The sequence below is a fragment of the Cricetulus griseus genome, chromosome 4, assembly GCF_003668045.3.
Source record: "Cricetulus griseus strain 17A/GY chromosome 4, alternate assembly CriGri-PICRH-1.0, whole genome shotgun sequence".
Lineage (NCBI taxonomy): Eukaryota > Metazoa > Chordata > Mammalia > Rodentia > Cricetidae > Cricetulus > Cricetulus griseus.
In genome coordinates, this window is record NC_048597.1 from 193975618 (window position 1) to 193991261 (window position 15644).

Sequence of the window (15644 nt, forward strand, 5' to 3'; positions counted from 1 at the left end):
CTTCATGGGAAGGAAATGATCTCGAATACTGTTTATATTTGTGGTCTAGTGTTCTGTCCAGCACATCCTGCTGTCACCTGGGGCCCAGCCATCAGGCAGGGGTGTTCTCTGTGCCCTGCCTCCCATGCAAGCCTGGGCCCCACAGTTCCAGACCACACTCTGCAGCTTATAAACAACCGGTATGCTGTTACACATCTTCCTTTCTGTCCCCAGTGTCACATCCTCTGGGATACCTGGTCCTGTGGTTAGAGTTCCCCTGGCCTGCATGTTTGGTTAACTGACTGGAGTCTTGGCTAATCTTTTATGGTCTCCCTCAACCCCTTTCAATGAAAGTAACCTCGAGGCCAGTGACAGCATGCTTTGGAGCTGCCCTCCCATTAGTTGGGGACGCTTTCCTGCCCCCTCAGGCAGTTCTCTGGTCTGTCCCCCTGACTGTCTCTTAAAACATATTTCTCTCCTTAACTTTTTGAATTGTCACACAGTTTTAGTTTTAGAATAAAGCCCTGGCTCTCACTGTCCTCCCATTGGCTTTTAATCTCCAGTCCCTGCCATCTCTCAGGTGTCTGTCTCCTCGCTTGGTCCACAGCGTCCCAATACTTCCTGGTAGTTTCTTACATGACTTTCAAGGGTTTGTCTTTTCAATATAGCAAATATGTTCCCAGTTTTCTTCATTGTTTTTGTTTTCTAAAAAATGAGCCTGATCTACATTTTCTGAAACCTATTGATCAGTCTTGTAGATCTTTCCAGAACAGTGTCAACAGTTCCAACACAACAGGGCTGCTTCTGTTCCAGCTTTGTTCTTAAGCTGCACAGTAGGAAAAGAATCACTTTGAAGCATTTGAAGCTCGGCTGTGCCTCTTTTTATGTCAACTTGACACACACTATAGTCACCAGAGGAGGGAACCTCAGGTGAGAAGGCCTCCATAAGATCAGGCTGTAGGCAAGCCTGTGGGGCATTTTCTTAATTAGCAATTGATGTGGTAGGGCTCAGTCCATTGTGGGTGGGGCCACCCCGTGTTCTTTAGGAAATCAGGGTGAATAAGCCAGTAAGCAGCACCCTTCATGGCCTGTGCATCGGCTGCCTGCCTCCAGGTTCCTGCCCTGCTATTGGTCATCACCACATAACCCTAACTAAGGCACTCTCTTACCTTTTATTCTATACAGTACTCGGTTGATCATCACTGTTATCTGGAAGCTCCCCCTTCATTTCTGACCATTATCAGTGTTCATGAAGTCCCTGACTTTTAGTGTTCTGAGTCATTTTCTCACAGCTTTGAGGCCTTGGTTATAAAGAGGGAGGGTGTTGAGACCTAGGCACTCTGACACACCACTCATAGGCCTGTAACCTGCTGTGGTCTTGTTGAAAGCAGGTTAGCATGGGTCCATTAAGAACCTGTCCAGTTTGACAGTGGAGTTTTACCCATGGAGCCTGTTGTGATGGTGCATGCCAGTGGGGTGTACTGAAGAGGCAGAGGCAGAGGCAGGAGGACTCATTAGAACTTTTTTTTCACCTGAAGTAGTATTGGAAGATACACCACAATACTTATAAAGATGGCCTTGTGTCCCCCTCAGATGTATGTGTTTAAATCTGATGCCTAATGGGATGGAATTAGGAGAAAGCTCTTGGGAGGTGAGGAAGAGATTAGTGCCCTTAAGGATGAGACCCCAGGGAGTGGCCTGGCCTCTTCCACCAAGTGGCATCATAGAAAAGGGTTCCATCTGTGACCCAGGAAATGGTCACTGGCCAGATACCTGTTCTGTAATGCTTTGACCCTGGCCTTCTCGGCTTCTAGAATGGTGAGAAATAAACTTGCTCCTTTTCATGAGTCACCCAGTCTGAATTTCATTATAGCAGCTGTAACAAACAGACTGAGACAGGTCATTGTTTATCGCAGGGTGCTGTTCTAGCAGCAGAAGTTACAAATGGACCAAAAAAACCCAACACGATTATGTGCCTAAGTACATTACCTGTACAGAATATAAAATGCTGCAGCTCATGACACACAGTGGTGTCCAGCCAAGGTGCTTCAGGCAGCATCTGTTGGTGTTGAGTGTTATGATGGCCTTCACAGAGCACCCTGAGAGCACTGTGTTCAGAACCCAGGCTGCAGTGAAGTCACATAGTGACGTCATTGACCTCATGGGTCAGGGCTATCAGGAACATCTCAGCTTCGTTATATGTTGGGTTTTGAATTAATATTTGGCATCTTGTTAGTTCAAAACCTTTTACTATTTTTTTTGCCACTCCTACCACTCCACCCCCAACAATCACTTATGGGGCCCCATATGAGGGTTAGGTCACTTTTAAGATGCGGGGCTCTATTCCTGTCCCCTGGATTTTAGCATGTATCGCCTGAGTTAGTAGGAGTACAGACCACTGCTTTATGATCTCAAAACATGGACCTTTTTGTAGTTAAGAGGCTGGATCATGAGTGTACCTGCCCAGAAGTGTGCATGGTCCCTCAGGGTAGGGGGGAGAGGTTACAAAATAAGGCTATAAGGCAGGAGGATGGCACTGAGTGTTTTAATAGAATGAACATCAGTTGTCTTAGACTTTGATCAAACACTGGGGAAATACTCTTAACTGTAAGGCAGAAACAGTAAAATCATCTTAGTTTTCAAACAGAATGAGTAACCCCCCCCCCAGTTGGAGTTTCAAAGCAATACAAACACATTTCTGAAATGATGTATCCAGCGTGAGGGAAAACAGCCACCCTTTTCAGAAATGAAACATGGCTTCAGTGAAGAAATGGAGAAGCCATTATCTTTTGGATTTATAACACCACACAGCAGTTCTCAAATCCACACACCTGAGCTTAGCAATGTGCTGTTTTGCCAGCATTTTATCTGTGTCTGTATAACCTCACCACCCTGTTTGAATTTATGGACCCAATGATAGAGCTGTTTGCTTACAGCATATTACAGATGGGCAACCTCAGAGTCACATACACTGGTGATTTCTAAGGGGCATTTGGGGGGATGGGGCTGGAGGAAATCTGTATGAGCCTTTGTTCTTCAAGCTTTGGGCTGTTCATTCCTTACACTTTACAAGCTGCATCTTCTCTAGTCACTTAGAAAAGGCAACCATATTTTATGTTTAACACGCCGTGTTTAAGACATTGAATACTGGTGTTCCATGTAATTTAGTGGATACAGGCCATTGCATTGAGAAGGTCCCTAACATTTGATACCACTGAAGCTGCTGAGGAGCACACCTGACCCCTAGTGACTAGAGAGGGAACCGTGAGGGTTGGAGGAATAAAAAGGGTTAAGGCTGAAAGATGCTTGATATGGGTTAGTCTCGCCCAGAAGTGAGGAGCAGCATTTCCTCTTGCAAACCAAACTGATGAAAGATTATTTCCCAGTTGTGATTATAGCTGTGGAATATCTGAGAGAAATAAAAATGCTGCCCTCCCTGGTCACCCAAGTGTCTATCTCAGATGGATTATACATGGCTTACAAATGGTCCTGAGCAGAGGGAGTTTTACTGATGTAAATGTCAGCTTCGAGCAGGGTGGGAGACTGCAGAAAGCTAAGTGAGTGTCTCATCTCACCTTTCACCCCATCATCTGTCCTTGGCAGGCAGTCAGAGTTGAGTGTCGGCCTTCTGTGATGTCTGGGTGGCATCAGTGTGCTGGAGCTGGCTCAGTCCTGGCCTAGACATACAGTGAGGGCAGCTGTGCGCATGCCTCCTGACCTCCGACTGTGGGGAATCTAGAATGGGTTAATCTGCAGAGCATACTGGCCACATCAGCTAAGCATTTCTCTCTTCGTTTATCTCCTCTCTAGATCAAGAAGAAGCAGCAGGATGTGGTTAGATTTCTGGAAGCCAACAAGATAGAGTTCGAGGAAGTGGACATCACCATGTCGGAAGAGCAGAGGCAATGGATGTACAATAACATTCCCCCAGAGAAGAAGCCTGCTCAGGGCAACCCTCTGCCACCTCAGATATTTAACGGCGACCGATACTGTGGAGTAAGTGGCCGGAGCACTCCCACACTGTGTCCCTTTGTTACCCGTAGCATGCTAACCTGGAGTGTGTTTGTATCCTTTACAGTAAAGGCAGTAACTTCGTGCAGCCACCTGTTCAGGGTTCTGGGCCTCACAGAAGGTGAAGCTGCGAGCAGTTAGGAATTCAGCATCACAGATGGGGTTGCTGGAGAATTGTGTGGTGTGTCATGGAGCTCAAGGTTGTCTGTCAGTCATCCATCCTGTCCCTTTCCTTGCTCTGGAAGGGAAGTGGAGAATATGTATTTATTGTGTTCTGACTTTTCAAGCATGTCTCTCCATTAAAACATTTGTGGGCCAGATTGAAGAGGTAATTACTCTTGAATCATTATTCCCCACGGATAGCTGATTAGAAAACAGAGTTCATAGTCAAAAAAGATTGCCAACAGAAGGATTCCTGTGAATATTTAAGCTCTGTTTTGGTGCCTTTCTGCTGGGTATATATGAGAAAGAGAAGTCAGTTTTGTCTAGTTATCCACTTAGCTTGTTTCTTAGGCTAAAACAAAAATCTGAGAAACTTCTTCCTACAGAGTAGGTTGGGATTTGGTTTTTGCCACAGTTTTAACCTCCAGACACAGTGTTCATTTGGGGAATGCAGTTCTTTCAAGGAGCTACTGTGCCCAGGTGTTGCCGACACCGATGCCGTTAAGTGGCTGTGAAGTCAGTAGGGTGGAGAAAGGAATAATAGTATGTTTGGTGGCTGCAGAGGCATAGAAGAGACTGGGAAATCAGAGCATAAGTCTGTGAGCCACCTGTGCACAGTCGTCTCGGCAGTGTGATGATGAGCTGAGTCCTGCACCCATGACACTTGTCTGCCTCATGTTGTTCATGGCACTTGTGGGAAGTTCCTTACCGTCTTAAGCCTGTCTTCTGATGCTTAAACTTGTACATACTGAGCTCCCGATCTTGTCCACCTCAAGGTGGTGGCACTGCAGATATGAGCTACCATCCTGTTTTGCAAGAGTAGTACCAGGAGTCATCCCCCTCTTCTGCAGGAGCATTGCCTCAGGGCTACACACCAACTCCATTAGGGTTGTGACTGTTTCCAAAGATCAAGTACATCTTTATTAATCAAAAAACACTTAACTGACTCTTTTTGGCCGATAAGAAATGTTTGCTTTCTCCTGTGGTGTAACAATCTGGTCCTCAGGATTCAATGGATTCTCTTGAAAACTTTCCTAATCCTGCTATTCTCCAAGGGTTTCCCTGTAAGAAGTTGTGAGGATCCTTGAAGTGATGCTTGGTTGGTGAGAGTCAAGCTTATGTGACGGATGAGCCCAGTTTGTTCTGCTTCTGAAGCATTGGTTGTGACAGGTGGCAGGGCATTGCTGTGGGGAACTGCTTCCTTCAGCCTGTGGACAGTTCGGGAAAGCCTTGCAGCTTGCCATGCATCTCATCCATTTGCTGAGCTGCCCTTCAGGTGTGATGGTCCCACCGTATTCTGCTGTGGTGGATCAGGTAGACAGAGACCACAAACTTTCTTCCCCCTTTCTTCTTGTGTGAACTTGACTTTGGAACATGCTTTAGAGCTTTTCAGTCCAAATGCTAAGCTGGCCGTCTCCAATTGTGTACAGACACAATTTTCATCACACATCACAATCCAGCCAAGAATTGGCTTGTTGTTGTTTCACAGAGTGAGAGAGGACAATGGATCAAAATGGCTGGGTTTTCTTTTTCTCTTTCGTCAGTTCATGGGGCACCCACTTAGCAAGCCTTTTCACGTTTCCAGTTTGCTTCGGTGCCAAATGGCCACCAAATGGTCCACATGGCCTCTCTGATGATATGAGGATCGGCTTTAGCAGTTGCTTTCAACTGGTCATTGTCAATTCCTGTGATCACAACTATGCTCCCTGTCTCCAAGCTATGGCCTCCTTTGCAAAGTATATGAAACATCACCTGTCTGTCCATTAATAGTTCCTGGACAAATGTGTTTGTTATGTTAGGAGTTGTCTCTACTCCTTAACCATCCATTTTGAACTGAGGAAATCACCTGAATTTGCTCTCTGTGTATATAATACAAGTAAAATAGACATCCAATAATAAATCATTAGCATAAGAGAAGAAGAACAAAATGGTCATTAAAGTTATATATAACAGAACCACATTATTTAAGAATATATTCCAATATCAAATGACAAATTCTAGCAGTGCAAAAGCTACAGTGACTTTTTTGCAACAACCAGCCCAGAAAAATATTACGTCAGAAAGCCTAACACAAAAGCCAGCAGCTGTCTTTCCCTGCGATGTTGCTGGTATGAAAAGGCCTTTGTTTTGTTTGGTTGGTTTTTTGTGGAGTCATTTCTAGGCATAGAATTCTCAGTGGGAAAGAATTGTGACTGTTGCTTCATTCTCATCTGGTTTCCAGGGATGTAACTCAGATGTCAAATGGCGTTTCTAGGGTCCTGTGGATGTTGGTCAGTTTCTGCTATGCCGAATTTGAAGGCTTGTTGCTTGTGCAATCCAAGGTTGCTTAGTGAATGAAGTGTTTTCTAAAGTTCATTGTTGAGTGCTCAAGAAATTGTGTGATTTATATACTCTTCTAGTATTTCCTTTGAAAACTTTCTCCTTGCTCCCCTTTTCCTGAGTGCCCGTTCACTTGGTCATTGGGCTTTTGCGATTGGTTTTGTAATATTGTTTATCTTTTCCTTCACTTTCTTTAACTTTTTGTTTTCTGAAGGAGATTTCTTTAATTTGTATCTTAATCGTTTTAGGGTATATTATTTCACACACACCTCTGGTTGCTCTATTTTTCCCCCCTTTTATGTGCTATGTTTTATGGTATGGATGCAAAGCATTCATAACTCAGTGACGAGACTCAGGGCAATTCCTTTGAAGTTTTCTTTTGTAGCAACTCTTGTCCTTGTCCACACTGATCTCTTTTACCCCTCCTCCTTGCTGCTGCCCACTTCCTCTTTCCTATTTTTCTTCCCCCCGTCCCTTTTTTACCTTCTCTCCTTTTCCCCTCTCCCTTTTTTTCTTCTTTCTCCTTCTCCTTCTCCTTTTCCTCTTCCTCTCCCTTGTGTCTGAGTGCTTGGACTGGGCTGAGGGCCTTGCACTACCTGGGTCTGTGATTGACCTGTGCACCCCCCAACTCCCAGCTTGTTTGGTGGGGGTTTTATTCCCCAACGCTTAGTTCATATACATATCTTTCTCTTCATATATAGAAAGCTGCTCTTGTGTCTGTGTGTGAATGTAGGTTGCTTCCTGGTGGCCAGTGATACAGAATGACAAGTCAGCCATCAGCCTACTTCCTTTGGGTTCTGGTGCAACATCTATAAGTCCTTTCTTAGATGACACTATCAGAGAATGGTCCCTCAGTCTCTAGTTTTTTTTTTTTTTTTTTTTTGGTTTTTGTTTTTTTTTTGTTTTGTTTTGTTTTGTTTTTTAGTATCATCCTGTTCACAATGGTTTCGAACCAGCAGAGCAAGGGAATGGGAAGGTCTCTGTCTTCATTTTATGTCAGCTCTCTTCCCACCCCATTCTCTTCAGTGTCCACATTTGTGAAGCTTTTGCTTCCAGAAGCCATGTCTGTTCATGATTCCTTCTAACTCCTTGGAAGAGAGTTAGGCACCCTGGGAACTGAACTGCTGTTGATGTAGTCTTCATCTCCACTGCCCAGGCCTGTCACTGTAGCCAGGGTATCCATTGAGTGTGGCCTGGACACTTTGGCTCGCTTCTGCTGCTGGTGCCAATGCACCCTGAGCCATCTCTGTTCTCTGTGCTCTCAGCCATCACCATCTCTCAATTCCACCATTGCCTGCCTGGGTTGAAGTTTAGGCTATTGATGCTTCGCTCAGTGTCAAACATGAGCTTCTGTTTCTGGTTTTAAACTCCTTGTTTTGTTGACCTTTTGGGAGAAAAGAGGTATGTAGCATTGCTACTGTCATAGTACAACAGTTTGTATAGGGTTTAGAACAGGGGTTTGTACTGGGTGAATAAAAGACTGTAATGTTAACTTAATTCTTCTGTTTACCTCTTTCTGACCTCTAAGCCTTTGCTCCACAGAGTGTATGGCTTCAGTAGACTGTGTGGGAGCTGGCTTCTGTCTTGATCAAACTGTGCCAGATCAATGGCTGCTGCCTGGTGCCCTGTCATCTGACTGCCAGGGGCCAGGAGTGGTAGAGATGATGTCTGCTCTTATCAAGGTCAAATAATTATGAGCTTCGAGGAACATCAGAGAGGCAGCTGACTGTGGGCTTCATGTCTCTACCTACTTTTGTGCACCTTGTTTCCCAGTGGTGGTTTATGAGAGTCTCATCTGGTTGGCAAGTGACAGGATCTCAACAGTCTAGAGCCTGCTATACCCAGGATTACCTGGAAATGCCCTACTTTGTTTTAAGCTGGATAAACCCTAGAGTAAGCACCTCCTAAGCCACTTGGTAACCAGTGTGTACTTGTGCCTCCCCTGTTTAGGGTGTGGATGTCCTGTCTCCTGAGAATTCCCAGCTGCTTGAACAAGCTCCCACAACAGCACTTCCTCCCTGGAATTGAGGGAATGATGGAGAAACATGGGAATGGTTGAAGGCTCATTACAATTGTGCCTGTGCAGGAGGGATTGGGGCCTGGCTTAGCTGGGGCTTTTATAGCTGATCCTAGGGTGTGGCTTGACAATGTTCTTAGCTACTGAGGCAACAAGAATTTTCAACTATTTCTCCAACTGTAATGGGGTTTTCTCTCAGCTGGTGTTACACCTCCATAAATTCCTCCCAATAACCAGCATCCTTGTCAAGTATTTGTAATCAAGACTCCAAACTGCTGCAGCTCTGTTAACCAGCCTGGTTCACTGTAGCTTCTCTCTGTGAGGCAGGAATCTTTGTGTTGGGACCTGGCCTTCCTGAACCTCTCCACCTCTTTTGATATGTTTTAGTGTCTGATTTGGATTCTGGAAAGTTTAGAACTCACGTTTGAGGTTTTAAGACTTTTTCTCTTCCTGAACTGGCAGGTGTGCAATGCACTAAAATGAGCATGTCTCTCTCCAGAAGGAAAACATTCCCTCTTCATTCATCTCTCTCCTCTCTGTGAGCACACAGATGGTTTAGATCATCACATATGTTTATTCCTGGTTAAAAACTTTCTTGTGTGTGGTAAAACACATAAAACTTAGCCCTCAGCTATTTTAAGGTGTTTGCAGTTTATTACTGAATTTAGTCACATTGTTGTGAACTAGATCCTGGGATGTTGGGCCTTGCAGAATTGGAATTTTAAATCCCACTCCTCTTTTTGCCCTCCTCTGGGCCTGGTTACTGCCATTCTTCTGTATCTGTGAATTTGGCTATGTTAGAAAACTTATGTAAGTGGGATTCTGCAGTGTGTGTTTGTATGTGACTGGCTTCTTTCACGTAGTGCAATGTTCTCCGAGTTCATACATGTTGCACTTTCTGTCTCAAGGCTGCATCGCATTTAGTTTATGCCCCACATTTTGTGTATCCATCCATCCATCCATCCATCCGTCCATCCATCCATCCATCCGTAGCCTTTGGGTTGCCTCTACTACTGTGCCATTTTGACAATGCTGCTGTCAAATAGTCTTCAGATTCCGCTTTCAGCCACTTTGGTTTGTGACTGGAAGTGGGGCTGCTAGATGATATGGTAGCTTTGGATTTGTTTGTTTGTTTGTTTGTTTGTTTGTTTATGAGACTAGCCAGAGAACCCCCTTTCCATAACTGTTACACCAAGTGCCAGGAAGCTCCAGCCTTTCCATATTCTTACCAACATGTCTCATTTTTAGTGTGTGTGTTTTAATTGTGGATATTCTTGTGGGTGTGAGGTGATGCCCCCACTGTAGATTTAATTTGCATCACTGATGAATTGTGTGTTCACTGTTGATGCTGCCCATGCTCTCTATTTTCAGATTCTCTTTTGAGGAAAATCTTTTCAATGCCTCTTCCTGTCTTTCAGTCATTGCTGGATGTTGTTGTTGAGTTGGTGGTGCTCTTTATGTGTTATGGATCATGGTCCTTCAGCAATTCCTGATCTGCTGTTGTCTTCTTTGCCTTTTTATATTGATTGTGCTCTTCAGTGAGTGAAAGTTTTCCACTTGATGTACCAATTGACCATTTTTTGAATCTGTCATCTGTACAGATGTATAGCTCCTCCCTGGGCTTTTTTACAGTGGCCCATAGTTTGGTGTCATAGGTTAAATTAGACCTTTATTGTTCTGAGCTTATTTTGTCTGTACTGGAATGTTGGGGTCTAATTTTACTTTTGTTGCACAAAAACACTTAGTCTTTCCAGTACTGTTATTTAGGAGACCATCCTTTCCCTGTTGAGTGGCATGTGTCTGTCATTAGTGCATACATTCAAGGTTTTTTTTTTAACCTCTGTTATGTGCCACTAGCTAATATAGCTAATATGCTTTTTTCTTCCCACCAAAGTCATACTGTTTTGATTACCATAGCTTTGCAAAATAGTTTGTTCAGGAAGTATCTTTTTCTGAATGTGTTGGCTGTTTCTGCTCTTTTTACATTCATTAGGAATTTAGGGACTTTTTTTTTGTCTGATTCCAGGGAGAAAAAACTACTCTTGGGATTTTAATAGGGATTTTATTCCATTACTAGTTTGCAATGGGTTGTATTCACACCTTAACAAAATTAAGTGTTCCAGTCTGTGAACTCAGGATTTGCAGTTACTGTGTTGCTCTCATCACATGCTGTAGTTTTCACTGTACAAGTCTTCACCTTCCAGGCTAGGTCCATTGGGAAACACTGTATTCTTCTGAGGCTGTTCCCAGCCTTCCTTTTTTTTTTTTTTCTTTTGGCTTTTCGAGACAGGGTTTCTCTGTGTAGCTTTGGAGCCTATCCTGGCACTCGCTCTGTAGATCAGGCTGGCCTCGAACTCACAGAGCTCTGTCTGCCTCTGCCTCCTGAGTGCTCGGATTTTAAAGATGTGCACCACCAACGCCCAGCCAGCCTTCCCTTTTTGCTGTATAGAAATGCAGCTGACACCTATGTACAAATGCAGCTGGCTGTTCCTGTGTGCAAATGCAGCTGACTGCTCCTGTGTGCAAATGCAGCTTTGACTGCTCCTGTGTGCAAATGCAGCTGACCTTTTTGTGCTGATTTTGTGTCATGTGACTTTGCCAAATTCATTTTTAGTTGTCCTTGAAAAAAAAAAAAAAAACTAGCACTTAGGAATTCATTTTGCAGGATTCAAATTGCAGGAACCATCAAGGAATAAGAAAGGCAGTTAGCATTTAGTAGTCAAGATGTATTCGTCAAGGTCTGGCTGCAAATGCCATTGCTCAGTGTGGCATCGGTTGACAGTAGCCATGTGGAGTGGGTGTAAAATACTCCTAGTTACTCAAGAGTAAAGTCCTTTGTTCATGTCAGGCCTTAACAACATAGGGCAGCCCACCTGAGATACAGATGGTGGTCTTCCTAAATGAAAGACAACTGTCCCATTAGACAGTTTAAAGGTTATTAATGTTTGAAAATTGTTGACTTCTTTTTAAACTCTTTTAGATGATATTTATAATGTCAAATGTGTGCCTTAGCATCAGGCACATTGCTAAGAAATCTGGGATGTTAAGCTATTTCCCAGTTTGTTTCAGGAGTGACTTGGGGCCTGATGTGGCCTCCTTCTCACATAATGCCTTGGCGATTGAGGCCAGGTGACAGCTGCCCAAGGTTGGTTGAGCCTGGCTCAGCTATTTTTCTGGAGGAGCAGAAAGTGTAACTGTTCAGTAATGGGTGTAGATGTTATGCTTTGCCTCCCTTTTCATGCCTGTAAAAGGAGGTGAGCCTGCACTGACTACAGCCGAACACACATATATCCTCAGCTACAGTGGTTATCAAGTACAGTATCGCCGCAAGACCAGGCTGCATTTCCATTTTATAAATCTCAAAGCTGAATTCATTAAGAGCAAGTTTACTGAGCCCGCCTGTAAACTTTTACAGTGAAATCCATTAGAATCGCCACCATTAGAAGCTCACCTGTCTCACACATATTTTCCTGGGAAACTTTGTATTAATTTAAAAATCCTGTGTTGTTTCAGCACCATCTGTGTGAAAGATCAGTTACCTAATCAAGGAGAATGTTCTTCATCAACTGCCTAGCTGCAAACGTTCTTGGTGGCACCCCTCCACATTTAGTGGGGGACAGTGGTGCAAAGGGCTTGTGATTCAGTAAGCCTGCTGCTCAGCAGCCAGCGTTGGTATTCTTTGCAGCTCTCTTTTCTAACCATAGTTTTTATTCTGCCGTCTATAAATGTTTAATCTCCCATTTTCACCTCACTGAGATGTTTGCCTCAAAACTGTACAGTGATGAGTTCCTGGGATGTGACTGTCATGAAGAGGGTGACTGCCCAGAGCCTTCATCCTGAAGGTTTGAGACCACCCTTGTTGCAGTTGTCTGAACTCATGTCCAGACAGGTAGTTTCCTTTCTATTTACATTATTCTTCTGAGCCATTTGCAACTAAAGGCAGTGAAGAAAGTAAAACCGTGCACAAGAAGGACACATTAATGTCAGCGCCGAGGGATCAAAGCCTGTTTCTGAGAAGATGGGAAGCGAAAGTTTCCCTTCCCTCCTTTATATCCTCCCTCCAGGCCCAAGCCCAGATGCTACCTCCTCACAAAGCTTGGCCTCCTTGCTTTCTCCTTTCTCATCTATACTCTTCAGTTTTCAGATTTGGAAAGTGTTTATCTTTTTTTCTGAAACATGAAGGGAAATTGGCTTTCTTACAGTTTCTCATTCCTTCTCCGTTTTGATACATAAGTACACATTTGCACACGCTGCTGAAGGTTGTTACCTGCTCTTCTACAGCTGTAAGTGCTGCATAAATGTGGCTTAGATTGAAGTAATTCTGTAAGTACAGTTTGCAAAGCTGTTTTTTGCAGTGTGAGCAGCCACGGGGAAGGACGTATAATCCTGTCTTATACGTGTAAGTTCCCTTCGCTTAAAGAGAAAGAGGCAGGTGTCAGCATCGAGGGATGCTCCCAAGAAAACTGAACACTCACTGCCTTCTCCTCCCACTTCTTTGTGGAAGACGCAAGGAATGTACTTTTTCTTATATTTGTATTCACCTAGACTTCCATCTAAAAAAAAAGATTCTGACGTTGTTAGTTTTCTGTTTGTTTGTTTCCTTTAACTTTCATTCTTACTGGATAATTTCATTGGCTACAGATTTAAAATTAGATTTAAAATTAGATCCTACCAAGACAGGTTTTTGATTTTTGGTTTTGGTTTTGTTTTCCCTGCCTTCCCTGCTCTGGTTGGAAGAATTGTATGTGCTGTAGTCCATTCTTAGGTTGGCCTGCCTCTCTGAAAGACTTTGGGCTTTTTGTTTGTTTGTTCTTTCTTTCTTGACTTCTGGAGTGTTTGTGTCTGCTGGACTAGGTTCTCTAGGTTACTTTTCTCTGTCACTCGAAGGCATTGTATTTTGTTTGTTTTTTTGTTTGTTTGCTTGGTGCTGGATTCTGGAGTCTGCTGCCTGAGAACCTTGTGCTCAGCAATTGGAAGGACTTTTCAATGTGAAAATCAGCCTGCCTCCTTTGGGGAAGTTTTCGTATTTCTTTGACTCTTCATTCTTCTCTTGCCCACCTGCAGGATTTAGCTTTATTTGTTCACGTGGTTTACCTTTTTTCAAACGATTAATTGCATCTCTTGCTCTTGATGCTGCACTGTGTATACAAGTGGCATTCCTGAGTTTCTTGTCTAGGCCACTAGCTGCATGGATATTTTTTTTTTCAGCTCTACATCATTCTGTTTCCACATTTTATTTAGCAATCAGATTTAATTTCTTGGAGCCCCTTTGTTTTTTGTTTTATCTTTTAAAAATAACATCTTGTTCTTGTTTTATGGATACAGCATCTTAAATCTTGTCAAGGATATTGATTTGAAGTACATGGTATAAAGGTTTTCTTCTGTGCCTGTACCTGGCATTGTTGGCTGTACCAGTCATTCTGGCTGTTGTTTTTTGACTTTTTCTTTTAGGAGCCAGTGACCCCCATCTCCACTGCCCCCCCCCCACCTTCACAGGCCTGATTGCTTTGGGTAGGAGAGCAAAGGAGACTGTAGAGGGTTGGTCCCTTTGGACTGCTGACATAAGAGAGAATTACAAAGGAATGAAGGCCAGTGTTGCCCTTCCAGGATAAGCTTTTCTATCCTTGTGCCCTATGTGTCCAGAGTGACCATGTAGCCTTTCCTGCCTCTGTATCCTTGGTAGGACCTGCAGCAGGTGGGAGTCAGTGTTCCTCAGAGAATCCCAGCTTCACCAGCACCAGGATGGACAGACTGCCTCAGCCCTTGCAAATACACTCTTGCCACTTTGGCCTTTGCCATCACCTCTTTCCCCCAATACTGTGTTCTTTGGGGTTTAGTTTCCGCCCTCACACCCCCGCCTCCAGTGTTTTCTCCGCCAGTCCAGTTGTATTTCCTATTTATTCTATGTGTTGATTACATTTCATCGCTGGTTTATGTCTTCCTAAGCATAACTCTGTCATGTTGTTCCTACCCCACCTCATTTCAGATGGCATCCAGACAAGGCAGGAGGGGAGGCATGTGCCTGCACCGTAGCCTGAACCAGTTTGGTCAGAAATATTATACATGCTTTCAGAACTGGGCATCCTTAGTGTCTGGCATAGGACCTACTGGGTGAAGCTGTTTTGAGATAGCCACCCCTTAGCCCTCTACTGGGTCTGCCAACTACTTTTTTCTTTCCATATCAAGGTTTCATAAAATAGAATATAGCATTAACAGCCCCCAGGCGAAAATCTAGAAATTCTGCTTGGAGGCTACCCTCAGGCTCCGGAGAAAATGAAGCAGGAGTTACTGCCCATCTTAGGCGGCAGCAGCAACAGCCCCAGTAGTCTTTGAAAAGTTGTATTTTTAAAAAATGTCTTCCACTCAGACCAACCACCTTTTCCTTTGACCCATGTGGACTGGTTGCTGCCTCCATTTCTGTGTCCATCTGTTGTTCCCAGCAGCCTTCTGTTTGGCTGTGCCCTTGGCATGCGGAAAGAATATGGGTCTGTCACTTACCTGCCATTAGCTGAGCCAGGAAAGGCCACACAGCCTCTCAGAGTGGCCGCTGTGGGCTTTCCTAACTGTTCTCATGGGGAACACTGAAAGGCTGAGAACTTGAAGATCTTTGTCTCCACTGGCTGCTTAGTCCATAATACTCTAATCAGAGCAGGTGGGCAGTGTCCATCCTGGGCTTTGTGGAAGAATGAGGCTATTGTTAACTCTACCTGCTGCAGATTTTTATCATGGGCCTATAAATGTCTCCAACATCGAGTTCACTTGAATGCAAACAGAAGCCCAGGCGATGGCAATCTTTTCTTTTCTCCCTGCATTTCTTAAAATACCTCTATGGCTCTTTAGTTTTATTCTTCTTTAAAGCATTTAGCAAAGTGTTCCCTTTGGTGGGTGAGAGGTGCCAGGGTATGCTTGGCCTGTGAAGCCCAGACATTGTTCCATAGCTGCCATTAGAAGTGATGACTTTGGTTCCATCCTTTGTCTTAACTGTAATGAAAATGTACCGGCTGTTGAAACTCGGCACTTTAACCTTTAATATGATTTCTGTGCTTGTGTCCTTTGCAGAGTTAGTATGGCCTGATCTTTATAGCCTGAAGTCCCAGAGTAGATTTTTCTGCAGTGTGCGGTGCAGCCTGCAGACATGCATTTACAGACAGCAGCT

The 15644-nt window shown here is 44.0% G+C and overlaps 1 protein-coding gene across 1 annotated transcript in view; it reads left to right on the plus strand.

Annotated features, from left to right (window-relative positions):
* Nucleotides 1-15644, plus strand: part of Sh3bgrl2 (SH3 domain binding glutamate rich protein like 2) — a 53326-nt gene that overhangs the window by 26913 nt on the left and 10769 nt on the right. The window contains exon 2 of the mRNA XM_027411044.2: nucleotides 3790-3975. Coding sequence (XP_027266845.1) covers nucleotides 3790-3975 — 186 coding nt within the window. The remainder of the gene's footprint in view (nucleotides 1-3789; nucleotides 3976-15644) is intronic.